Genomic DNA, 24175 nt, shown 5'->3' on the forward strand with positions numbered 1-24175 from the left:
GCAAACTGCACTATATATTAAGCAAGATGCTCATGTAACTGCGTTGACACAGAGCAATTATTCTACACAAACAGATTATGTTGTTTTCTCTTTTGTATGTCTCTTCACAGTGTTTGATTCTGTATGGCCTACCTATACAAGTACTCCCTGGTGACTCAGTACTAGGCTTTCCTAGTGTATACAATTTATATGAGTTTTCTTGAGGTAGAAAGCAGGAAAATAATGCCTAACAGCTTTGCCTAACATCAACAGACTACGTGGACTCACAGTATTGACCTTTTCCAAAAATGACCTTAGAATCTGGCAGTCTTTTATAAATCTGTGACACTACTCCATGTGTGCTTTGTGTTTCAGCAATGCGTGAAGAAAGGCTGCCTGAGGAAAATACGTCTCCAGCTTCCTTCCCGCATGTCTTGTACTGTTGCATAAGTAATATAATCTCCAGCTAAGTCAAATTCTATAGAAGACAGCATATATTGCACTCTAATATGTAATAATGTTTCTTGGGAACAATGCTGTTTGGAGAGTCATAACATAGCATTGTCAAGGAGCGTCAAGGAGAAATCCTTGCCTTCACTTGAATCATTAATGATTTATATCTCGAAGGGAAAGCCCAGTCAGTTTCGAGATGGGCTAAACTTGGATGTGGATGACTTCCTGTCAGGCACTGTCCGGCCAACCCTGAAGAGTTGGAACAAGAAAACGCTAAATAAATGACTAACATCCAGTTGCTTAATTAAATTTCCTGTTAAAATGTTTTCTTAGGTTCAGTTACATTACACCTTTATTCACAGAAGGCATCTAAAGGTAGAAGGCTTCAAGAGTTACCAAAAATGTCATACTCGAAACATACCAGAAACTTGAGTGTTGGACAGTGATGTAAAATCTCTTTTCCGGACGAAAGCAATTTGTGCATGTAATTTGAAAATCAAAGTTCCAGAGCTTGAAGGTAGAGTGGAGACAGAAGTCAAGTTGCTGTAACAAGAAGTCAGATATAATTTGTCAGATATGATTTGGGGTGCCTTGTCACCTGCTGGTTGTTCGTCAACTGTCCAACGTCAGCAAAACTGTCTACCAGAACATCTTGGCATACTCCACGGTCTCTTCTGGTGATTTTATGAAGTTTGTCATTTCTAGCAGTACTTGATACCTGCCCATTCTGCCAAATGTAGTAGTATCTGATTTGATCACCGTGGTATAGACTGATCACCTGCATGTTACGCTGCGTTGGTGCAGCAAGAGGAGGCCCAGCTACTGTAAGTACTGAAGGTGATAAGCTGGTCAGCACGTGGTCATACTTTGGAGGAGAGCAATATTTCTGTATTAAAAAGAATATCTTGTTAGGGGTTTCTTTCTTGTTATATTTTAATTTTCTGGGGAACTGAATTTTGGGTTTCAATTTAGCTACAAGTCATATTAAACAAAATTAACAGGAATAAACACGCATATTTAACTCTCTTTGAACTGAGTTTATGAAACATAAATTTCACTGTTTGGATTTAATCATTGTATATTGACTTTTAAATAAAATTTTAATATGGAAAGATGCACCTGTAAACTTGTTCATGGCTAAATGCATATCATTTCTAAAAGTGATCTCATTCAGTATTGTGTAAATATGAAGCTGAATTTCCCAGTGCGTTTTACAGCCTGGCCATTTGCATGACTACCTTATTTAACTTCCTCATCAGCAGTTGGCACCTTGTCAGTAAGTGAGAGGCAGTTTTTCTTTCCATTTTGTTAAAGCGTATGAGCAAGGAGAGCAGGGAAAGGAGATGACCTCAATTTTCCTCCTTTAAACCCTCTAAATAAAGGTAAGGTACAAAATGTCCTTTTGGTGGGTAGAAGTGATCGTTTAAAGAGAGGAAAGCCAAGGCACTAAGCGCGGAGGTGTGGCCCTCATGACAGGTACATGGGGAGGAGCTGAGCTACCTGTGCTCTGCAGGCAGTCGGGACACATTGAACAGTACACCTGTTGAACTTCCCAGGCAGTCTCTCTCTTTCAACCCTCCTGTTCTCTTTCATTGACCTGAGGAAAGGGGGACCTGACAGGCTCACCATGGATCCCAGGGAGGCCGGTGGGGGTGAGAAGGACAAGGAAAGACAGATAAAAAGAAAAAACCGGCCTGTGTTCCTGCGGTACCTGGAGAGGAGAAAGACGGACACTATAGTGGTCGATGACATGGCCAAAGGTGACATCAACCTGGGAACGCTGGTGAGGAGGAGTCAGTCTGACAAGACGGAGTACAGCGCTAAACTTAAAGGTACAGCAGCTAAAGATGTTCCCAAGTGACAAAACTATAGCAACTAAAGTGTCTCAGTGCAAAATTATACCTGGAGATGTAATAGATGTACAATAGACAGGCTGTAAAAACAGCATCCATGGCTTAAGGGGGTGGGGGAATTTTAACACTGCACCAGCCAGTAAGTGTGCTCTGCTCTTTATTGGGCACCTGTTGTGTTACTATGTGCTGAGAAAGATACTCCCTCAGGGATGAAGCCACATATGCAAACTGTGCCCCATAGCCGGGCACTGAGGAGTGGCCTTTCAGGTATTCTGGACTTGCACATAAACAAGACATTAGCCGGGAAGACATAATGAATAACACAAGTTATTTTTAGAAATTCAAGACTTTGGAACAATGAGTCCCTAGAGGTGTATTCATTTTATGCAAATGAAAAAGATTCAACTTAAGAATGAGTTGAACTTTAAAAAGCGTGGATAGGCATGAGTTACAAAATAATAATAGCAATAATGGGATTCCAGCTACAGATGAGGGTGATTAATTTGAACACAAATCCACTCTTCAGAAAAAAAAAAAAAAAGAAAAAACTGGCTCTACCTGTCCTAGAATGCAGTCAGCCACTGGGAATGCTGCACTTCAGGCAAAATCACATCAGCTGTCAGCAGGGGGTTACAATCATTAAGTCAGCTGAAGTATGTTGGCTTTCCTGCACCACTTGTTCCTCAGTTTCCTCTTCTGTGAACAATGTAAATCCCATGACACACTGACCGCTGATGCTTTATAAAACAAATGAAAAGTAAAAACATCTCAATGCCTGTCTCATAGGTAAGTTTCACACAGATACACACACACACACACACACTTATTCATGCTTGCCTTATCAGCAGCAGCTTTGTTTACCTGAAATAGAACCACTCTTTGTACTATTTTCTAGCCCAGCCTGTATCATGGTGGGCAGAGATGTCAAAAACACACACAGAAGTGTTTTCAGTAAACCATTGACCCACCCTGTTTTGGATTCAGCTGATGAGCAGCATTACATATTTACAGGGGTATTACCAATGCAAATATTGACAGAACGATGACTTCACTGAAAGAGGAAACACGTGAGCTGTTGCTCTTCAAGTCTGCTCTCATCTGCCTGTCAGGCAGGTTCGTCCAAAGCAGCCATGAAGTCATGACATCAGTATGTCTAATCAGCTGCAGTCTTTGATATGTGTGATATGGCTCAACACCCAGGGCGACAACCGTCTGGGACTGGCATAAGCATTCAAGAAAGAAAGGAGAAAAGATGATTTGTCAAATTTTGGTCAAACACAAGGTTTTCTAGTATTTCTGGCATTCACATATTTAATTATGAAAATATGGTTTTATACTGGTTTAAGGTCACAAATGCTGGTTAGTACAACTTAAAATAGCATTTGATTAATAATTCCTGTGCTAAGTTAAAGACAAATTTTGAAAACTGGTTGCTTTTAAAATTTGGATCTTGTTTAAACATCTGTTGTCCAAATTCCAAAATACTTTGAATGGGTGGTGATATAACAACCATCAGGATATATTACCATTCCCTATAGCTAGAGACCCCTCCATATCCAATGGCGTCCAAATAAAGTAAAAAGTTCTACAATGCCTACAGACATTTGTCAATTTTAAGCATTCTGAAATATGTGCTCATTCACTTGGTTTTGGAAACTTTCAATATGATTTTCTGGTTCCCTCGGGTGCAAATATGAAATGTTAAAGAAGATTCCCTTCAAGACGGGAAAGAAAAGTCACTGCACCATTCAACTGAAGCAGATCTGTGTTGATCTTCATACATGAAGAAATATATTCAAGAAAAAACAATTTGTTCATATATACTGTCAGAGTATGGATTATATGGTTTGTAACAAATGGAACTGTCAGCAATAAGGCTGAATGAGAAACAGACCTTTTAGGTTAAAAACAAATCTCCGAATCCTCCTCTCCTGGTAGAGAACTACAACTAACTTTTCTTTATGAGATTATTGTCTAGTAAAAACAACACAAAAACAAAAGAGAATTGATTTTGTAAATTTTTTTAACACAAATTTGCCAGCAAATGTGCAGGCCGTTTTAAATTTTAAGTTTTATATAAGGATTTATCAGCTTACATTCTTTCCTTCAGGCCTTTGCAACAATTGGCTTTTATTGGTATTTTATGGTAACATTAACTTTGTATGACTTAATAAAATAAACAAAACTTAACGATAAAAACAGTTATTTGTTGTTTCCATGTTGCTATTTAATGAGAATAAGAACCATAACCCACTTATTGTAACCAGCTTTTCTCCAATTTCTGTATGCTTTGTTTTCAAATTACGGTTATTTGGAATGATAACTTTTCCTTTGGTGTGTGGCACAGTCCAAAGTATTATTTTTCCAAAAAGTGCAACACAATCCATTTTCTGTGCTCTTTCTGGACTAGCATATTGGATCCCTTTCACTGGGCTGAACAGAGAAAACCCTTGTCTCTGCTTTCATGGGAAATCCCGCACCAGAAACAAACCAAACAGCGGTCTGTCAAACCTAAAATGTCCCACCAATTTTTCAGTTTTTCAGTTGGGTAGCAAATAGAAGTGAAGCTTTCATGACGCACACTTTTTGTATCAATTTTAAAATTCAGCAGTGACATTTCAGCTGGTTAGAAATGACCAAACTCAAACTCTCCTTGGGCCTACTTTCTCACAGATGCAGGTTTTCAGGTATGGGATCTTTCTTACAGACTGACAACTAGTGCTGACACAAGAAACGTCTAATTACTGTTGAAGAACTAATTACTCATTATGTGTTTGGGACTTATCAGATAGTATTGTGATGCAGCGTAAAACAAAGAAATTTGTAACAACTACAAAAGTCAGTAAGGTTTAATTACAAATTGTGTAACTGTAAAATGGAGGAAAACAATCATTTAAAGAAAAAAATCAAGAGAGTGTGTTGTATATATTTTTTTATTTATCTGACCCTGTCTGGAGTCTGATAAGCTTTTAGCCGGTTTTCTTTGAGGGTGACTCTATAGCTGTTTAGCTTCATTCCTCTTCCCATCAAGTCTGACCAGTTTCTTTGTCACTGCTGAAATAAAGCACCTCATTGTACCGTCACCATCATGTTTCATAGTGCTGTTCTTAGTTTTTACTAAACATGGCATTAATATCAAAAAATGTAATTTTTGAACTGAAGTTATTGACAAAACTTCCTGATATTAACAGTAATATACATCATATTCCAGCAACTGTGTGTCACAGTTTTGATTCAAAAATTTATTAAACCTACCCAACTTCTGCCCCAGGCAAATAAACCTAGCATTTACGTAAACTGAAAACAATCATTATATGTGACTTGATTGGCTGTAAAAGAAAATCAAATCTCTGCTGTAACACTGTCCAGTGACAAATAATCTTCTTATTTTTATGAGCATGAAAATAAGAAGATTCTTCAGAAATCAGTAACTGATGTCAACAAATACACACCACAACCATGATGGTGTATTTACAATCAAATTTAAAACAGCAGCGATTAAAAAAATAAAATAAAAATGTGAAGGCGGTGAGCAAAGGTGTGTTTGTAGAACATCTCTCCAGCTGATAAGGAAGTGGGTGGATTGTTTACATTGTTAAACTTGTGTCACGGGAAACATTTCACTTGTAGTGGTAGGATTAAAAACTTTGTGATATTTCCATAACTTGAAAGGAAATGATTTATATAAGAGCCAAAGATTACAAGAGGATCGTCTTCTACAAGAGGACTGAAATAGACCTCAAAATCAACATTGGATGTTCTCAACAGGTACAAGTTCAAAGTTTATCTCTGCTCCTGACCACCGATCTTTAAAATAATCATAGCATGCAAAAAACCTTAAACCAAATGTTTCTCAGAAATTATTTATTGAAGAAAGCACAGTCATTAGATCATTATAAGTGAAATATTAACAATGATATTAGATAAACTGAGAAACAGCTACATGCAAAAATATTAGCACAATTTCTATCCTGGACTCCTACCATTAATTTACTTTTTATTTCTTACTTTTCTTCAAACAATAAGAAATTAGCCATTTTTCTTTAACCAAATTATTTTCTCTTTAAATTTTGAAAAAAAATATAAATGAAGAAATCTTATTCTGTAACTATAATATGACAAGAGCAGCAGTCAAAAAAATGTTTTTTTTTTAAATATTATCATTTGATTATACATATTAAAATATGAATGCATTGACTATAATAAATGTCTTACTTTCCAACGTTTTGTGGCTTTACATGTGAGTTGGCACAGCGACACATAGTATTGTCAGTAGAGTGAGATCAGAGTTTTGTTTCTGCCATGTTACTGTTTTCCTTGTGCTTGAATTCATCATAAGGCACTGCTGGGCACGGTCACATGATCCATCCTACCAGGCTTCACCCAACAGGTCAAATATTGTTATGTCACTTTTATCAAGTTGCATTCTTCTACTTCTTTAGTTTCTCTTGTCTCTTAAATAGCAAAGTACAGGCCAAGTATTGCACATGCAACACGTCTGCGCTCTTTTTTGTAGAGTATGTGCTAGTTTCACGCAATAATTGAAAAGACCTTTATAAATAGTATAAATTCAAAATGGAATTCCTGAACAATTATTGCCAGAAGGTTCTAGAATAATTTTCCAAATGGTTCTTTTGGATCTGCCTGAACAAGATGTAAAGCAGTCCTTGGTAAAAACTTAAACCCTTATGCTACAATATGTTGTTTGAAGCAGATAATATTGTCATGTGCAGTCATGACGATTTGTGTGCACCTACTCAGTCATTCAGTGTCACTTTATTAGTGGGTTTCATTATTCCTTTTTGAGTGTGAGTTTGGTGTGCTCCCCAAACACTTTGAAAGATCTGAGCAGATGGGATGCCTGAGATCCACACAGCAGGATTGCATCAGCAGCCTGATTAGTTTCGTAACTTGACATGATGCTTGCAGCCTTCTGTTTCCCCCCACCTTATTGCTCTCTGCATCCAGAGGAGGAAGCAGCGCTTGGCATCGATTAGGCAGCGAGGAAGCATCGCTCTTCCTTAAACAGGCGTCCCAGCCTGCCAGAGAACAGCTTCAGACTGTGTAGGCAGCAGAGCGTTTAAAAAAGAAAGTGAAGCGAGTGAACCTGACTGGCATGCTGAAGTGAGGCTCTCTGACTTTCATTTGAAGATGAAGAGATCACAGTGACATAGGTTCACTCAGGTTTCAAGCTCACAGAAAAAAAACAAATGAGTTTTTAATTTAAAAAAAAAATCAATAATTTAAAAAATTTTAATAGCAACAAAAGCACAACATTGCATTTCAATAATCTCTTGAGATGTGTTTTTTTGTTTAGCCCATCGCCGGTTTTTCATCCTGTGATGACATCAAGTAAAATTGACATTAAATCTATTAACTTGGACTTATTTTCAAATGATCCTTGTCCCCACAGAGAAACTGATGCCACATGACCTGTCAGCTCTTCCCTCTCCGATTCTGGATGTGGAAGAGATTCGATCCAGGAAGATGAGCCGCAGGGCAAAAGTGATACAAGAACTTGTGCAAACTGAAAAGGACTACCTCACTGACTTGGAACTGTGCATCAGAGAAGTTGTCCAGCCTTTACGAGTATTACAGGTAGAGGAGTCTTGGCTTCAATGTATCTACAGTTTAACAGATAGGCGATTTAACCTGGACAGTCACCTCCAAGTTTAAATCCCAGTGCTACTGAAAATAGATATTTGCTTAGTTGAAAAATAAAGTGTTTTTTGTTCATAGAAATCATTTAAAAACACTTAATTAGGTCATCTTTAATTTATTACAAATTTAGTCACGTATCTTATTGGCATTGTCAAAACCTGAATTGTTACGGTTTTTAACATTTCAAAATTGTCAAAGGTATTCTTGAAGAAAGTTCTTTTAAAATTACAAATTCATTACATCAAGAAAACTTATTTACATGGTTTGAAATACAGATGGGTAAAGCTGTGCACATGCAAATAGACTGACTGTTATGCATAATGTTGCTGTCCTTAATCAGCACAATGTCTTCCCATATTGTTTGTGTCAGGTTGTTGACGTAGACCGACTTTTCACCAACATGGAGACAGTGTGTGAGGTGTCTGCAGCTCTTCTTCACAGAATGCACATGGCCATGTCTGACCCAGATCCAGAAGCAGTCGTCATAGGTAGCACATCTGTCCTAGTTTTCTTCCATTTATTGTTGACTGCTAGCAACTAAAACAAAGGTCTTTTTTCCCCCTTGTTTGTTTTAGGGGAAGTGTTTATCCAGGCAAAGGCAGCTTTAGAAGATGTATATAAGATTTATTGTTACCACCATGACGATGCCAACATGTCATTGAAGGCCTATGAGAGGGAGGAACAGATAAAGCAGCATTTTACTACATGTATCTTAGCATTGAAGTAAGTTTTACTAGATTCCCTAAATAATTTTATTTATTGTGATTTACAACCTTAAAACTAAACTTCAATCTGTAACTGTGTTTCTTTTTTTTTTTTTGTTGCAGAAAAATCTATGACCAAGAGTAAGTTTTTGTTGTTGTTTTTTTTTAAACAAAGATTTTCTCACATTTGCTTTTTTCTCTAATCCTTCACTGAGTCAAATTTGTGCTTCCACAGAGGAAAACCCAATTTGTTGGATATGGGCTCCCTGCTGATCAAACCAGTCCAGAGGGTCATGAAGTACCCATTGCTTCTGGGGGAACTTTGGCAGGCCACCCCTGAAGACCACATTGACTATCTGCCCCTGCAGGAGGCGCTCACCGCTGCCAAGATCATAAACGTTAACATCAATGAGTTCAGGAGACGGAAAGACATAGGTATGAATTTATTAACATCCAAAAAATTGTTTATTTAATCGGTCTAGTCAATAAATGTGTAAACTTGTTTTTTATCCCTTGCCTGCAATTTTTTTATTTCCACAAACATTAGTTATGAAGTACAAGAGGTTAGAAAATGATGAAGGCACCCTGAGGGGCAAGCTAAACAAGATTAACATCCACTCCCTCCGGAAGAAAGGAGACAGGTTTGCAGGTTATCTGAAGATTCTCACTGGAGTAGAACCACAGGTAACAGCACGCCATTCCTCCTTCACTCTCTGCAGACATAGAAACAGATCAGTGATCGGGCTTAAGAGCTGACATACCAGAGCATTTACTTATCTATGATTGTGTCTGCAGGTGAGAGATGAAGTTTTTGATAAGGAAGAGAAACTGTTCAGGAGTCTGGAAAAAGCTGTGAGGCAACTGGCCAAGAATGTTAACTGCTATGTGCAAAACACTCAGGTGAGAACTGAGCTGTTGAAGATTCAGCCATGCTTCCTGTTTTGGCACCCTCAGTGAAGATGTCTGAAAAGCTTTAAGCTACTAAACCACTCTTTTACTGCAGCTGCAGCAATATAATCTGAAAAATCCACCCTTTAATCCGAGTCCCTTTATGCTATGGGAAAGTAATCCATTGTTAGGAATGGATTGTTGTTACAAAATCCCTTGTTTCACAGCCTCAATCATCTCTAAACATACATTTGAAATAAACATAAAGTTTAATAATATCTCATTTGTAATCAAGATATTTTGTGTTTAGCTGGGGTTAAAAATACACCTGTTTCTTTTTCTCACTAGGAATATACATGTCTGTTCTATTGTTAATTTTGTTAAAACTTAATCCTTAAGATGGGTATTTTCTCTGAAACTTAAAAAAAAAATACTGCAGTTATAGTTTGGATTTTCACTGTGTGATGTTACATTTGTATTAAAAGCCAAAAAAATCTATTTAACGCTTTTTGTATAATATCTTATCAGATGTGCCATTATTTGTCGCTGGCACATATATGACCACTTGTACAGTTTTCATAAAAAACCTAAAAATGGGATAGATTTGAGGAGAAAGAAATCATTTTCAATATCCTGTCAATTTCCTGAAAGCCTCCACAATTCTCTGCAGGAGATGGTGCCTGTTGCTGTTCAGAACGTGAAGGACATGGAAAACATGATTACGGATCCAAGCAAAGCAGACACAAATGGCTCATCACACAAGAATGGCAAAGATCCTTATAAGTACTTTGTAAGTCCAACCTTTGCTGCATTTTTGCAATTTCCGAATATGTACTCCTTGCTTAGTTACACTTTCTCTTCCACAAAAATTAAGCCATTAATTATGGCTTAATTATTGAGCCATAATTAATTTTCATCTAATTATGGCTCAATGTTCATTTTTCACACAGCTTTTTCAGAAATTAGCTAAGTGGAAACACATTTAAATAACTTAAATGTCTGCTTACTGGTGGCCTGTCCCCACCTCTCTCCTGTTGAATGGAGATAGGCACCAGTACCCCCTCGCAGTCCCGCAAAGATTGCGGAAGGATGGAAATATCTGCTTAGTATCTAGCTGTTTACAAACTGCACCAAGCGAGTTTTCAAACTTGTGTAAATCTACAATTCTCCCTTCCCTCCTCCTTCAGAAAGAGCGAATGGAGGAGTTGGTTCTGGTGCCCCTCACCTCTCTGCAGGGCATGTTCACGGCCCCGCAGAAGCTCATCCAGAAGCGTTATGACAAGCTGCTGGACTACTGCTGCCGCCTGGAGCGCTCCTCCTCTTTTGCATCCTCATCCTCCACCTCGACCTCCACCATGTCCTCCACCGCCTCACCAGCATCAGATGCGCCTCCAGGTCCTGCCAAGAGAGACTATGAAGCCATCAATGCTTTGCTAGTGGACGAGTTGCAGAGGTTCAACATGGCGGCTTATACTATCCTGACAAACTGCGTGCTGTGTCTGGTGGCCCTGCTCAGAGGACTGATGGGTTGCGCTTTGGTTGGAGCTCCGGCTGTTCACCAGCTGCCTGTGAGACTCACACACACACACACATACCTGCAGCTCGTTATTATATGTAGTTTTGTTCATTTGAAATTGATCTAACCTTCGTTTTTCTGTACTTTAAAGCCTCCACTGTCAAACATGGCTGAAGTGCAGAACAGCATCATGGATGAGCTGAACAATCTGACATTTGTGAAGGATAATGCTCAGAAGTTAATGGAGAGAAAAGTCAGCTTTGAGAGGCAACGAGACAAAAGAACTGCGGTGAGACCATAGAAATAATCATAGCTTTTAGGTTTTTATACTTGAAGGGTTGCTCAATGTAGCCTTTATTTGGCTGCTTGAGACAAATAAAGGTTTGCCCATGAAGGGCTTTTTCTACTTTCAATCTCAAAAACTTTAACATTTTTTTTGTCTGTCACTAGAAAATGTACAAAAATACACATTTATATAAAATCTCCTAGTCTGAGTTGCTTATACACTTTTATTTGTGCTTAGACATGCGGAGGCATAATCTAAAAACTCCTTCCTCCAGGTGAATTGTCCCTCATGTACTGATTACTGACAACTCTGCTACGTAGTGCCACGCAGCAAATACCCACAGCAAATATTTACGCCAACACTTCTTCCAGGTGCAGGAGGTGCAGCATCAAACAGAGGAACAGCGCGCCTGGCTGCTGGCGGAGTACCCGCCGAACCGCCTCTACCAGCTGAAGAGGAAGTGTAATGGCTGTCAGGAACAGGACCTCAGCCTGCTGGAGGGAGAGCTGGTGGCTTTGTTGGAGGATACAGACCCTTTAGGCAGCAGCAGCCGTTGGCTGGTGCACAACGGAGGCAAGTGTGTGTGTGTGCGTGTGTGTATGAGAGAGAAAGCAGAGACTTTATTTTAAAAAACTCCAAAACAAACAAAAAAAACTGTATGTGGAAGGCATAGGTCCATGATTTTTTTTTTAGATGACTAAGACTTCTTACTTTACTTTCTGACAAGTCAGCACACAAGAATTAGTCCCAGGAGCTGGCGTGGTGTCATGGTTGCTGGGGCCTCTAGAGCTGGTTGCCTCACAACAGATCCAACTCCATAGCTTGTCTCCCAGAATCAGCTGAGATACCAGCAACCGGTTGGAACAAACTGAACACCTCTGTACTTATAGTACAAAGCATTTTTCTCTGGGGATCTGGGGGGTCACATGAGGTTACAGGGACTTTTTTCTTATCCTGCTCCCCGTTTTCTGCATATTTGTATTTCTTAGAGGTTGCTACATTTTGTATAGGCCTGGGATTTTACTCTGGGATAAGCAGCAGTCGTGGGAAGCTCTTACTACTCTTTCTCTTAATAGCAGCTCTGACGTATATTTACACAAAACGTAGCTGAGTTTAGGATTGTGCAGGAGACACTTCTGCAGCCTCTGAGGTGCTGAAAACCTTAATGTCATAATGTAGGGCTGAAGCGATTAATCAGATTAATTGTGATTAATCGACTATGGAAATAATCGTCAACTCATTTAATAATTGACTAATTGTTAACTGGAATATCATTAACTGGCCTTTTTTTTTTTTTTTTTTAGCTTACTCACAAAAAGAACAGTTGTGTTCCTTTCCAGTTGACCTTTATGCTCTTTGTTCACTATTGTTAATTAATTAATATTAAGTTTATTATTATCAGTTGTTGGTAGCATTTAGAAAACAAAATGTGCTGTATTACTCCGATTTAAGGGTCGTAAAGGGGCAGCGTGTATTTAATTGGAACAAAATAGAATAGAAATGTCATTTATTGTGCAGCAGTGTGAAAATTCAAGTGCAACAGCTGCAAGTTAGATGCATGCATATTCACAGAGAAATAAAAATATGTAAAAATAAGCATGATACTGTGCTGGTCTACCATGCTTAGGTTAAAATAAATGTGCACCTGATTATTTAAAGAATGAAAAATGTACAAGATGTGTATATGAGGTTGAAAAACAACAACAGATTGTTAATAAGAAGTGGAAAAAAACGGCAAACATCAAGCATCTGCAAGTATCAGCAGTAATATTATTTGAAAGTAGAGATCTATGCAAATAACAGCAAGGACATACACGACTAACTATTCAGTTAGTTTGGAGCAGTGATTGTTAAAGTCTTAAAGCTGATGGGAGGATAAAAAAAAAAAATCACACCAGTGTGTCAAAAACAAATCACAAAAAAACATGGATTATGACAAGTCATGTTACTCTGCCTCCAATAGGTGACAAAGGCTATGTCTACTCCACATTCCTGAAGCAGTACAACCCTCTGAGGGACTCCCAGCGGGCAAACCAGAAGGCCAAAGAGCAGCAGCAGCCTCCTGTCATCACATATGAGGACTTTGACGACCTCAGCCTGTTTGTGTCACCCAGCAGCAGCAGCAGCATGCGTAGCCTCAGCCTGAACACCACAGACAGCAGCTCAACCCTCTCAGGTCTGCAGGGAGAGCAGGAGAACGCTGAAGAACTGGAAGAGTCCGTGGATGGTGACACCCAGCAGGTGTGTGGTGCTGCCCAGCTGTTTCTGTTGTGGTGGTTTAGTCATTACAGTAACGTTAGAATATCTTATTCTTTGAAAAAAATTTAATTTTAAAGTAAAGATAGTGGTTAGCTTAGACTAACCAGTGGAAATTATTTCTTTGTCGACGTAGAAAACTAAAAAAACAGTGCCCCCTACCGGTTTAAAATAAAAATACACCATATGTATCGGAAGTGAATAAGTAAACCGTATCCACACAAACAAAGATATTTGTTGCATTCAGTAACATTTGGATTATGCTTGCCTCCACAGTATTATGCCGTCTATGCATTTCAAGCACGCTGTGAACAGGAGCTGTCCCTGCAGGAGTACCAGCACGTCCGCATACTCCAGTTCTGTGACCTGGGCGGAAATAAGCAGTGGTGGTTGGCTGAGGCCAATGGACAGAAGGGATACGTCCCTGCTAACTACCTTGGCAGAATGTCATATGCATGAATCTAGAATGTAAAAATGACAAAAAGAAAGCAATATTAATAGTTATGATGTCATAGCTACCCAACATTTTTTTTTAAGTTATATCGTACATTTTGGAAATTATGAATTCAAATATTGTGTAACTGTTCAAGGTTACATATTTCTCCATTTTGAGTTTAATACGAAAACCATGAGAAAAGTAACTGCAAGGGTGAGTTTATTGCTGTGTCGCATTAGCTTCTAGTACATTGTTTTAAATTTATTCAACAAACAGCCCATTTAAATAGAGCCTAAGCATGGTTCATTTTATTTGTTTAAGCTATGTTGTGGATTAAAGCCCTGCCATATAACATTAGAAGCTGATGCTTAGAAAGCCGTCTATGATTAGCTATTTGTCACCAAATAACTTTTCATCAGAACAAGATACGTTCATCAGTTCCGCAAAGAATTTCATATTTTAAATTGGAGAAGCATGAGAGCTTTGTGTGACACAAGATCAAGTCATATTTTAATATGCATTAAATTATACTACTTAATTTTTTTATTTTTTAATTAACATTTCTCCACATTGCTCCATCATCCTCTTCATAGTGGATGATGGAAAGAGAAACCTTGTTCCTTGTCTGTCCTTTTGTGGTCAGACTTCCATTTGTTTCAAGGTGTTTTATCATCTCCTTGATTTACAGCCAAGTTTAGGCAGCTAGCTATATTGTTAAAATTTCCTGATTGGTAAAGACCAGACGCTTTAAAGAATTTGTTAAGGGTGCCAATGAGCACAGTGCCAATAACTCTCTAAAAGTAGAAAACTTATTCACCACAGAATAAATGTTCTCAAATGAAAAGTTGGTTCACTGATTTTCAGATGGATATTACTGCAAAAAACACTTTTTTTTCTTTTCTTTTTTACATAGACTACTTGTGGTCCCAATACATGTAGAAAGCGCTATATGAGGTAGCATTTAAGATCAGAACTAGTCAATAATCAGAACATTCTTTTTGTAGACGATAAAGCAAGAACAAGGTTTTTAGTCTTTTTTGCACCCCCTCCCCAAAAAACCCAAGATCTGTTAACATGTTGAATTTCTGCTTTGTGAATACTGAAACTGCACTTTCTAGATGTAAATGTTTTTAGCCACCTTGTCAAACTGCTTTGTCTTTCTATGAATGTAACGCGAGAGCTCACCGTTGGTATTTAACCTGTCATTTGGTTTGGATGAAAGTTCAGATGAAACTGCAGTGCACTTTGCTGAGCACCTTTTTGTACCTCAGTGTTGTTTATATTGAAGTGACACGATCATGAAGTAACATGTGACTTGATTTAGAGATAATTTATATAAATGAAGGAAATTATGAAGAATATTTTTTATGATTTGTTCAAAAATGTTTTGATTTGCAGAATATATTTCTTAATTTTGAAACATTTAATAAACACAACTAATTTCTATATTTTTCTAGACTCATATTTCCACACGTTTTATATCTATGAGCCAGTGTATGGATGGATAGATTGATGATTGATGGAAGTATGAATGAATGAAGGAAGGAAGGAGATGGAACAATGACTGACAAAAGGAAGGTCAATGGGGAGAAAGAAAACAAGGAAAGGATTCAATAATGAAAGAAAGAACGGTGTACAAATGAAGGGCACAAGGAAGGACAGAGAGAAAATGAGAATAGAAGAGGGGCGTGGACAGATGAAACAATGAAGGAAAGATCAACAAATGAACAAGGAGTACTTCAGAAGGTCAGAGGAAGAAAGGACATGATCAAGAAAGGAATGGATGAAAACAAAGAAAGGACAAAATGAAGGTAGGATATAAAGAAGTGAAGAAGGAAGGACATGACCCCCAAAAAAAAGCAAGCAGAGGGAACAAAACGAATAATAGAAAAATTCAAAGGAGGCAAGGACAGAAGAAAAAAAAACAACCTGGAAATGAAATGTTTCCCCATCTTATATTTTCTATTTTCTTTTCTCTAATTGTCAAGACTTAAAAATACTAAAATTAAAATAATGCTTTCCAGAATGTGTAGGAACCCTTTACAAAGTGACAGATATAGCCAGTTTGTGTGAAGAGATTATTTATTTACCGGGTTGTTAAAAAGTGACACTTTGCTCACTGGTCGCTTTTGTTAGGACAGAAGAGGCACACAGAATCCAGCGGCATTAACACACAGTGAAGTTCAAGTACGTGACTGGATGATGGTGACTCCTTGTGCAAACACGATGCTCTAATCTAGATGTTTACGTTCTACTTCCTCACATCATCCTCTGTCCTCAAGGTTCATGTCTCTCAACCTTGACTCATTTCTTCAGTTTCTTCTGAGCCGTTTTTTTCTTCAAGATCTGCAGGCGTTTCATGGCATGAAGCTGGGACTCCTGAGAAGTCGGTGTGCCCTTTGAGCCGTTCCCATTGTTTCCATTACCTCCATTATTCCCTCCGTTCCCCCCAGCCGCCGCCTGTGAGCTGCTTGGTGAACTTGCTCCAGAGGAAGAAGAGCCTTTCCCTTGACTCTCACCGCTAGAAGAGCGGCTAAGAGTCTGCTTACCTAGATTTAGAGGTGGGGGAGGTTTCAGAGTTGCCTGGCTGGAGCCATTTCCGTTGCTGCTCCCAGTAACCTTTGCACCAAGTCCCGATTTGGCTCCTGCTAGTCCTGACAAACCCACTGGTTTCTGACCGGAGGGAGCTGTCAAAGTCTTGCTGCTCCCGCTCGGGCCGGAGGAGGAAAGTTTGGAAGTGGCAGGAGCAGACGGGTTTGTTTTGGCACCAAACGCAGCCCAGCCAGTGAGACCACTGCCTGGGGAGGAGGAGTTGGTACTGGTGGGGTTGGCAGATGTGGCCGGAGGCTGCAGGAAATGATAGAAAACAAAGAGTCTAACTGTTAGGGAGCAATAGTTGCTAGGATTTTATTTGCATCCCATCCCATAATGCATTGCTGTTTTGGAAATAATTACCAAATGAATGATGCAAAGGATGGAGTCCAACCAGTACTACAACCACTAACACTAATACTGCAACCACAACTACTAATAATTACTTAAATTTAAAAAAAAAATTCTGATAAAATTAATTTCTTTATTCAATTTATGTATTCTTTTTATTAATTACTTAAATGATTTTTTTTTATTATCACTAAATAGAGAGAACATAAATTAATACTATTAATAATAACATTATATTGTGCAATATAAAAGAAAAATGATCAAGATAATATTGTAAATATTTAACAACAGCAATAATAATAATTACGTAAACTGTTAGAAGATTTATCTGTTCAAAGGATGACTTTGTTTGCAAAAACTTTAAGCCAAGATAGAAATTAGTCACAGTTTCATTCATGTGATGACGCATTGTGATTCACTCAGGAGGTAACTCAGCTATTTGATTCAGGTTTGTTGAAGCAGGGACACAAACAGACGCAGAACAGTTCTGGAATTGAAGCTGGAATTGACTTTAACAGGATCGGTGGATCTGATCAAACATGAGCAAGGTTGAGCTTTTCAGCAATAAAAACAACTTTGCAAACGCTCCACTTTGCACCCAAAGCCCAATGTTAAGCACATTGGAGGATGAAAGATGGTGTGGGATGTTTCTCTTCTATTGCTCAGAGGACTTTGTTGTAGTGTAAGGTCTTATATTAGACAAATAAAATCTGGCGGTGGACCACGAGAAAACCGTAATCATCACATATCAGGATAATGATGTAAATGATAAAGCAAAATCAACACAGGAAGGGTTTGACACAAGCTTGTACGACCCCACATACCTTCACTTCTGTTCTTTTGAAAGCTTGGAAGGTGCTGGTCGTATCGGTTTTTAGCTTGAGGTCAGTCTTCTTCACCACAGTGTCCTTTACAACAGGTGTGGAGGATGCAGACGCAGGGGAAGGTTTCTGTGGAGGTTTCTGGGCCTGAACAACAATAAATATGTTAATTTGGCACTGGTGCAGCAGATGCTGATAACATAACAATGGAGTGAAACACTGGAGCAGCTTATTTTCCTTACCATGCGTTTCATTTGCCTGGTGCAGCGAGCGCAGTACCACACGAGTCGGGGGTCGTTAACTTCTTTATCCGTCACTTGAGGTCTATGACACTCTTGGTGATAGAGATTATGACACTCCTGGCACTCCACTAACTGGTTTCCCATGGTTACAGTCATTTGTCTGATTGACATTAAAAGCACAACAAGTTAAAATGTGATGACGAGGCAGTAATATCCTGACATCAAATCAAGAATTATTATATCCACCATAAAAAAAAAACAAAGGAGTAAAATGTACCTGCAAACCACACAAGCCAGACCCATCTCCATGGCGAAGTCGTCAGCATTAGTCTCATCATAGTCACTTATGTTTGGCAGCAGGTCTTTGCTCGTCTGGACAGTGATGGGAGAAGAACGATTCTCCTGTTTCTCCAGGCGAGGCTTTTTCGGGGGGTCCACTTCACTGAGGTCAACCCTGACCTGCTTTACAGAAAATAATTTTACAATCAAATCTGACTTTTGTGCTTGACAGGCAACTTAAACAAGCACCATTCCCCAAAACTTCAAAATGTGATTATAACATAGCACTTCAAAAAGGAAACATTTATTTATGGATGACTAATCTAAACTGGAACATCGTTGACAAAAACTGCTAAAGAGTAAAGGTAATCCCAAAGATAATCCAAAAGGGACCTATTCTTTTTCTTTCAGTTTATTCAGTTCTTTATTCCAGATCAATAGTCTGAGCGAGCGAACCACATGAAAACTGTTTGCTCCACACAGCTCCCCAAGTTTCGGACAAACTCTGAGAAATAAGGAGTGACTAAACCGAACCTCCCAGCATTCACAGTACCACTGGAGAATCTGCTTACATCACAACCCTGATGGCATTGCTGTAGTACGGAGCTTCTGAATGCTGGTCAAGTGATAGGATTTGAACCTTTGAACCTTAGATCGTTATGAAAAATGTCCTCTTCGTACCTTTTCTGATGGCCTTTTCTCCACATCTTTCTTGCTCTTCTCAGAGCTGGATTTGCTGCTTCCACTGCTGCTGTTGGAAGACGAACCTGATGACTTGGAATCTTGTTTACTCAAGCTCAGCTTGGACACGGATACCTTCGACACCTCCACCTCCTGGGGATTGAACACAGAAAACACTAGAGCTTAGCTGTGAACACAATACATTCTCATGAGACCCAAAGAGAACATAAGAATATAAATATAGACGTTCTAGACATATTTCTTACTTTCTGCAAGGACCGGTAGGACGAGTCACTTCCTCTTGCTAGGGACTCGTCGAGCAGAGCTTTGAGTTTCTCGGCTGAATCTTTGCTCTTCGAGTGCAGATAACTCAGTCCCTTTAGAAAGAGTGGATCCAGCTCCAAGCTGACAGGTCCAGACATGGCTGCAAAGCAGGAAACAATGTCAGCTTTAAGTTTGAAAACGTTCCCAGCGCTGTGCAGCAGGGCGTTTCCCACTGTCCATCACCTCAACATCTTTCTACCAGAGCACAGAGATGGCGATTAGAATCATGAGGCTGCAAATAAATTGTGTTGCAATAGGCACAACAGCATTTTCTATCTCGGGATGCAAAAAATGTTTAATGATTAGCTAATTTCTAAAGCACACATCTTCTAATGAATGCTAATATGTATCATTGAAATGTAGGTAATGTTGAAATCATCCCACATTAGAGGCCGGAAAACATTTCAGATAACCGTTATCATGCCAATTCAGTTATTAGTCTACTTAAGATCATCTGCATGAAATACATGGACTTTAATTTATTTCAATGTTACATGTTTCAATGTAATAATGTTACATGGCAAGAAATCAAAACATTAAAAAATAAAAATTGAATGTGTGGCATGCATTTCTATTCACTCTCTTTAGCTCAGACACACCTAAATAAAATGCAGTGCAACCAATTATTCCAGTTATCACTGGGAGGTGCCCCAGTTCAGTCCTTGAGAGCAACCATCATGCAACCTTTCTCCAATATACCTGAATCAAATGTCTGAATTCCCTCAGCATATCATGCAGCACTGCAGAGGCCTGGTAAAGAGCATTCATTTGATTCAAGTGTATTGGAGCAGGGATACACCGGATAGTAGTTCTCAAGGACTGGGCTTGGGCACTCCATTATTGTGTCCTCAAATATGGCCTCTCTGGTAGGAGGAAGTAAAGAAAGTCACTGCAACAAGCAAGAGAAGACTAAAATTTAAACTGTATGGTCCATACACCATCCTGATCACATCCTCCCTGCAATAAAACAAAGTGGTGGCAGGATCATGCTGTGGAGGTGCTTTGTTCAGCAGGGTCAGAGAAAGTGTTCAGAGCTGGTGAGAGGATGGATAAAGCTAAATACATGGCAATCCTGAAAGAAAAACTATTAAGAGTTTGTAAGACTTTCAACTTGGAGGAAATACCACCTCAAAATGGCATGGAGAATACTTTGCACAGTTATCACGTCTCTCAAAGGAACTTAAACTGACATTTCTTTACCATTTTCCACTTTTAATTGCTGATATATAATATTCGTGAAAGAGAGACTATTCTCGTCAGGAGTACTTGGCCACGAGTTTTCTGCACGTAACCGAGCATATTTAGGAATTTAAATTAAAAAACTTCCTATTTATAAAAAGATTGAAGAACAAATGAGAGGAAACAGGTTGTGCGAGGACTAGGTATTTAAAGTACTTCCTGAGACACACATAAACCACCACGTTATATTACTGTAATATGGCAGTACCAATGCCTCATGTTTTATGCTAAGAATTTTAACTGCCGAAACCCAGACTGATCTTTGTTTCCACCAATTCTGATGGCCGTGTAACACTGAAAGGAGCTGTGGTACTGTGGTAGCAGTGCGGAGCTAAAGTTACCTTCACAATAAAAACGACATTTATAAAAGCCTTTGTGGGCTCAGTATAGTTATCTTTTAAACAGCCTTACCTGAGACTGTTGTGGTTCTCTTTAACGAAATCAGAATATTTTCGGTTTCCAAACAACGGAAGATTAAGCAACACGTCCTACAGAAGCCGTTTGGGTGCAACCACCTAAGAAGTCCGGAACAGACATAAACGGAACTATTTGAAAAGAAACGTGTATATGCATATCAGAAACCGCCGCTGCAGAAATGTTCTTACTTATTTATTACTTAAACTGTGTCAGTGCATCTCAATAACGAGAGTAATCAAAAAGTTGCATTTAGCCTGTAACTCAATTTAGAAGGTAAAAGTGATAGTGGACACATATCTGTTTTATATTTAGGTCGTTTATGACCAAAAGTTAGATGATGAAAATCCGAAATTCAATTTTTCAGGAAAAATGAACATTCTTTTGAAAAAGAATCTTCGGCTAGAAAATACTCCACAGATTTTCTATGGGGCGTTTAGGTAAAGACAGTTTATTGTTGTTGGCACTATTCACAGCAGAGGGCACTGTGGAGTATGTTAGCTTTATGCAGAGGAAGAAGAAGCTCTGTTGTGAACGTTCAGACACCATGTGTAACTAGTGTTGTAAGTATTTTTTTGATGTAACGTTTTGAAGTTGGCATTTTGGCGCATAAATATGTAAATAGGTTGTGATTTGTAAGCAAAACAAATATCTTTCGTTTTACTCCACAGCATTGGCTCCATCTAAAATGAAACACTTTGAAGCAGAGCAACTGCATCCCTGCCTCTATTTAGAAGGCGAGGAGCCGCGTCTGCCCCTGCACACCTCCATTGTCCTGTTCCTCCTGTCTTACTGCGAGTCCAAGTCTTTCAAAGTCTTCCTGGTTCGCAGAGACAGCAACAACAAAAGCTTCCCTGAATCCCAGAGGTTTCATCTCCCAGAGTCTCTGAGTGTGTGCGACTTTCTCTCCCCGGAGGGTCTCCCGCGGCTGGTGAGGGGTTGCCGTCTCCCGGCTGCGGTGGATGAGAGCGGGCGGCTCTGCCGGGCTGGGCTGGCGGTGGTCCTCAGGCACATCATCATCAGAACCATCGAGGCTGACCCCTCCAGGAAGGATGTGCAGGAGCTGCTGGGGTTTAAAAAAACATGTCTGAAAGCTTGTGCAGAGGTTAGTTGGAAATGTATCACAAATCTACCAGCATAAAGTGCTTGACACGAATCACATCTATGTCAGTGACCGTGGTTTTACTCAAAATGGAACTAAAAGGATTGTGCAAGTGAAACATTGAGAACAGTTCTTGTGTCATAGACTATTTGAACTTCCCCCGTCCAGCACACTTGAATCAAATGAATGGTTGATTAGCAGGATCCTGCAGAAACTGCTGACTGGCTGTTTCTGAATGCTAATTCTTGACCCATCACACACCATTTCTTAGTGCTGGTGGTGTTATAGTGTGGGCACATGTGTTTAGTCTATAGAGAACTGTCCTACACTATTGTGAATTGTACAGTACCCATACTACCTGAAAAACATAGTCAATTTGGTTATTTTACCGCTGCATGAACAAAACATTCCTAATTCCATCTTGATGGACAACAACACTCCGCCTCATTGAGGTCACATCATTGGGGAATCGCTGACTGAAGTACCTTGAATGAAGTAACCTGAACTTTCTCCAGACCTGAGTTTCATAGATAACCGCTTGGATCAGCTGAGTCACAGTTTGGTACCTCAGGATCTCAATGACCTGAGGGGTGCCCTTCAAGAAGAGTGAGATGTCATTCCTCCACATGCAATAAGTTGACTTGTGAACAGTGTGAGGCGTTGTCAAGCTGTAATTGATGCTCCAGGGCACATGACACGTTATAGAGATTTTGTTATTTTTTGTTGTAGCATATCCAGCACTGCTGCTGGCTTTTGCTCCGTTTAAGATGCTTCTACTTAAGCGACCTACTTTCAAGATGAATCACTTCAGTGTGAAAGTTTTAGATCTTCCTTAAATTTCACCTGAAAACAAAATGTCTTTAAGTTCTTGTGAGAATTGCATATTTTAAAACAAATCTTAAGCGTAGACAGCTCTTATTAATTCTCAGGTTTTTTTAAAAAACATTTATTTTAAGGAGAGTTCTGTATTATCTTATCAACTGAACTCCTCGTTCCTTGCTATCAGGTGAGCAAATGGACCAGACTGTGTGAACTGGGCATCCCCTCTGCAGTCGAGGAACACCTCCAGAAACCCACAGAACAGGCTCAGCTGCTGCCTCCTGCTATTGATACCCTGGAGCGACGACTTGCCGAGCCCGTCAAAGTACACAACGATGACAAAATCCGGAGACAGAAACTTCAAGAGCAGAGGCAAAGGCAAAAGAACAGCATGTCTGAAGGCGAGGGAAAACCCGAACTTGAAGGACTCGAGCTCAGGGCGGCTCTGGCCAAACTGGCAGTGGATTCAGTTCCAGCAGGAACCACTAGAGAGAACTCTGAGATCAGGAAAGTGAAGACGACAGATCTACCTGAACTGGAGCATGTGTTTGCTGAGGGACTTTACTTCACTCTGACTGATGTAGTGCTGCTGCCCTGCATTCATCACTATCTGGTAAGGCCTTCTGGCTTGATGGTATAAAGAAGGATTTATTACCGCTTTGAGTAATGATTTGTTCTTAATAATTGCCATATTTTTGGTGTTTATCTCAGATAATTGCACTTTTTATTTCAACAAACACATACCAGATGTTAATTTCATGCTATTTTTACTGCAATTAGCTGAGTTCTTTTGATATAATGACACACTTTGTTTAATAGCAGTTTGTATTTGCAAAACACCTGTTATGCGGGCAAATAATCCACACTCATAGGAGTTTAAGTGCTTTACAATCTGTTTCTCATTCACCCATTCTCACACACACTATTGTCTGCGACATTGTGCCACAAGACATTAATTGCTACCATCCAAAACTCGTGTCATCATGCACATTTTTCCATCTGTGCCACACAACTCCAGTTGCATACATATTCGCCGTGTCTCTGACATCTTTATGATCATGACTTGTGAAATAATGTCCGACGTCTGGTTTCCCACACTCCGGTCATGGTGAGCAGCCTCCTTTCAGACGCATTCAGCCAGAAAGTCAAATCAAGGAGACTCACTGCATCAGACCTGGCACATTTTGGCTCTCACAGGTGGTCCTGGGCCACCTGGCAGAAACTGATAACACTATATGGGAGGGATTCTATTGAAATGCAGCAGGCTGACATGCATTTC

General features: G+C 39.4%; 3 protein-coding genes across 8 annotated transcripts in view; 2 read left to right on the forward strand and 1 right to left on the reverse strand.

Annotated features, from left to right (window-relative positions):
* Positions 1 to 1952: 1952 nt before the first annotated feature.
* Positions 1953 to 14067, forward strand: arhgef38 (Rho guanine nucleotide exchange factor (GEF) 38). Of its 3 annotated transcripts, none has more exons than XM_044113167.1 (14): positions 1953 to 2264; positions 7699 to 7883; positions 8317 to 8434; positions 8522 to 8669; positions 8774 to 8791; positions 8886 to 9085; positions 9198 to 9334; positions 9446 to 9550; positions 10209 to 10328; positions 10726 to 11106; positions 11206 to 11343; positions 11712 to 11913; positions 13304 to 13581; positions 13873 to 14067. In XM_044113167.1, the coding sequence occupies exons 1-14, from the start codon at positions 2060 to 2062 to the stop codon at positions 14053 to 14055; spliced, it is 2418 nt and encodes an 805-aa protein (XP_043969102.1). In that variant the 5' UTR covers positions 1953 to 2059; the 3' UTR covers positions 14056 to 14067. The 3 variants fall into 3 exon arrangements, with proteins under 3 accessions (XP_043969102.1, XP_043969103.1, XP_043969104.1); XM_044113168.1 differs by having other exon boundaries at positions 1960 to 6675; XM_044113169.1 differs by having other exon boundaries at positions 1960 to 6053.
* Positions 14068 to 15422: 1355 nt separating this feature from the next.
* On the reverse strand, positions 15423 to 21096 carry ints12 (integrator complex subunit 12). 3 transcript variants are annotated; one of them, XM_044113174.1, is made up of 8 exons: positions 20973 to 21094; positions 20022 to 20185; positions 19265 to 19422; positions 18999 to 19151; positions 18316 to 18500; positions 18039 to 18198; positions 17800 to 17943; positions 15423 to 16879 (listed from the first exon to the last, which is right to left on the reverse strand). In XM_044113174.1, exons 3-8 carry the CDS (start codon positions 19418 to 19420, stop codon positions 16337 to 16339), a joined length of 1341 nt encoding a protein of 446 aa, XP_043969109.1. In that variant the 5' UTR covers positions 19421 to 19422; positions 20022 to 20185; positions 20973 to 21094; the 3' UTR covers positions 15423 to 16336. The 3 variants fall into 3 exon arrangements, with proteins under 3 accessions (XP_043969109.1, XP_043969110.1, XP_043969108.1); XM_044113175.1 differs by lacking the exon at positions 20022 to 20185 and having other exon boundaries at positions 18316 to 18497; positions 20973 to 21096; XM_044113173.1 differs by lacking the exon at positions 20022 to 20185 and having other exon boundaries at positions 20973 to 21096.
* Positions 21097 to 21148: 52 nt separating this feature from the next.
* The window catches only part of gstcd (glutathione S-transferase, C-terminal domain containing), a 45813-nt gene continuing 42786 nt past the window's right edge, over positions 21149 to 24175 (forward strand). The window contains exons 1-3 of one of the 2 annotated variants that reach the window (XM_044113171.1): positions 21149 to 21538; positions 21647 to 22080; positions 23084 to 23509. In XM_044113171.1, coding sequence (XP_043969106.1) covers positions 21664 to 22080; positions 23084 to 23509 — 843 coding nt within the window. In that variant the 5' untranslated portion in view covers positions 21149 to 21538; positions 21647 to 21663. Of the gene's footprint in view, positions 22081 to 23083; positions 23510 to 24175 lie in introns of both variants that reach the window. The other variant, XM_044113172.1, reaches the window with a different exon arrangement.

The sequence above is a fragment of the Gambusia affinis genome, linkage group LG04, assembly GCF_019740435.1.
Source record: "Gambusia affinis linkage group LG04, SWU_Gaff_1.0, whole genome shotgun sequence".
Lineage (NCBI taxonomy): Eukaryota > Metazoa > Chordata > Actinopteri > Cyprinodontiformes > Poeciliidae > Gambusia > Gambusia affinis.

Bases quoted from the DNA above. Each gene is read 5' to 3' on its own strand.
- arhgef38 (XM_044113167.1), top strand. From the start codon at position 2,060: ATGGATCCCAGGGAGGCCGGTGGGGGTGAGAAGGACAAGGAAAGACAG. The intron at 9,551-10,208 runs GTGAGAACTGAG...AATTCTCTGCAG, and splicing joins GCTATGTGCAAAACACTCAG to GAGATGGTGCCTGTTGCTGT. The intron at 11,344-11,711 runs GTGAGACCATAG...CACTTCTTCCAG, and splicing joins AACGAGACAAAAGAACTGCG to GTGCAGGAGGTGCAGCATCA.
- ints12 (XM_044113173.1), bottom strand. From the start codon at position 19,420: ATGTCTGGACCTGTCAGCTTGGAGCTGGATCCACTCTTTCTAAAGGGA. The intron at 19,152-19,264 runs GTAAGAAATATG...TTCAATCCCCAG, and splicing joins CCTACCGGTCCTTGCAGAAA to GAGGTGGAGGTGTCGAAGGT. The intron at 18,199-18,315 runs GTACATTTTACT...AATGTCAATCAG, and splicing joins CTGGCTTGTGTGGTTTGCAG to ACAAATGACTGTAACCATGG.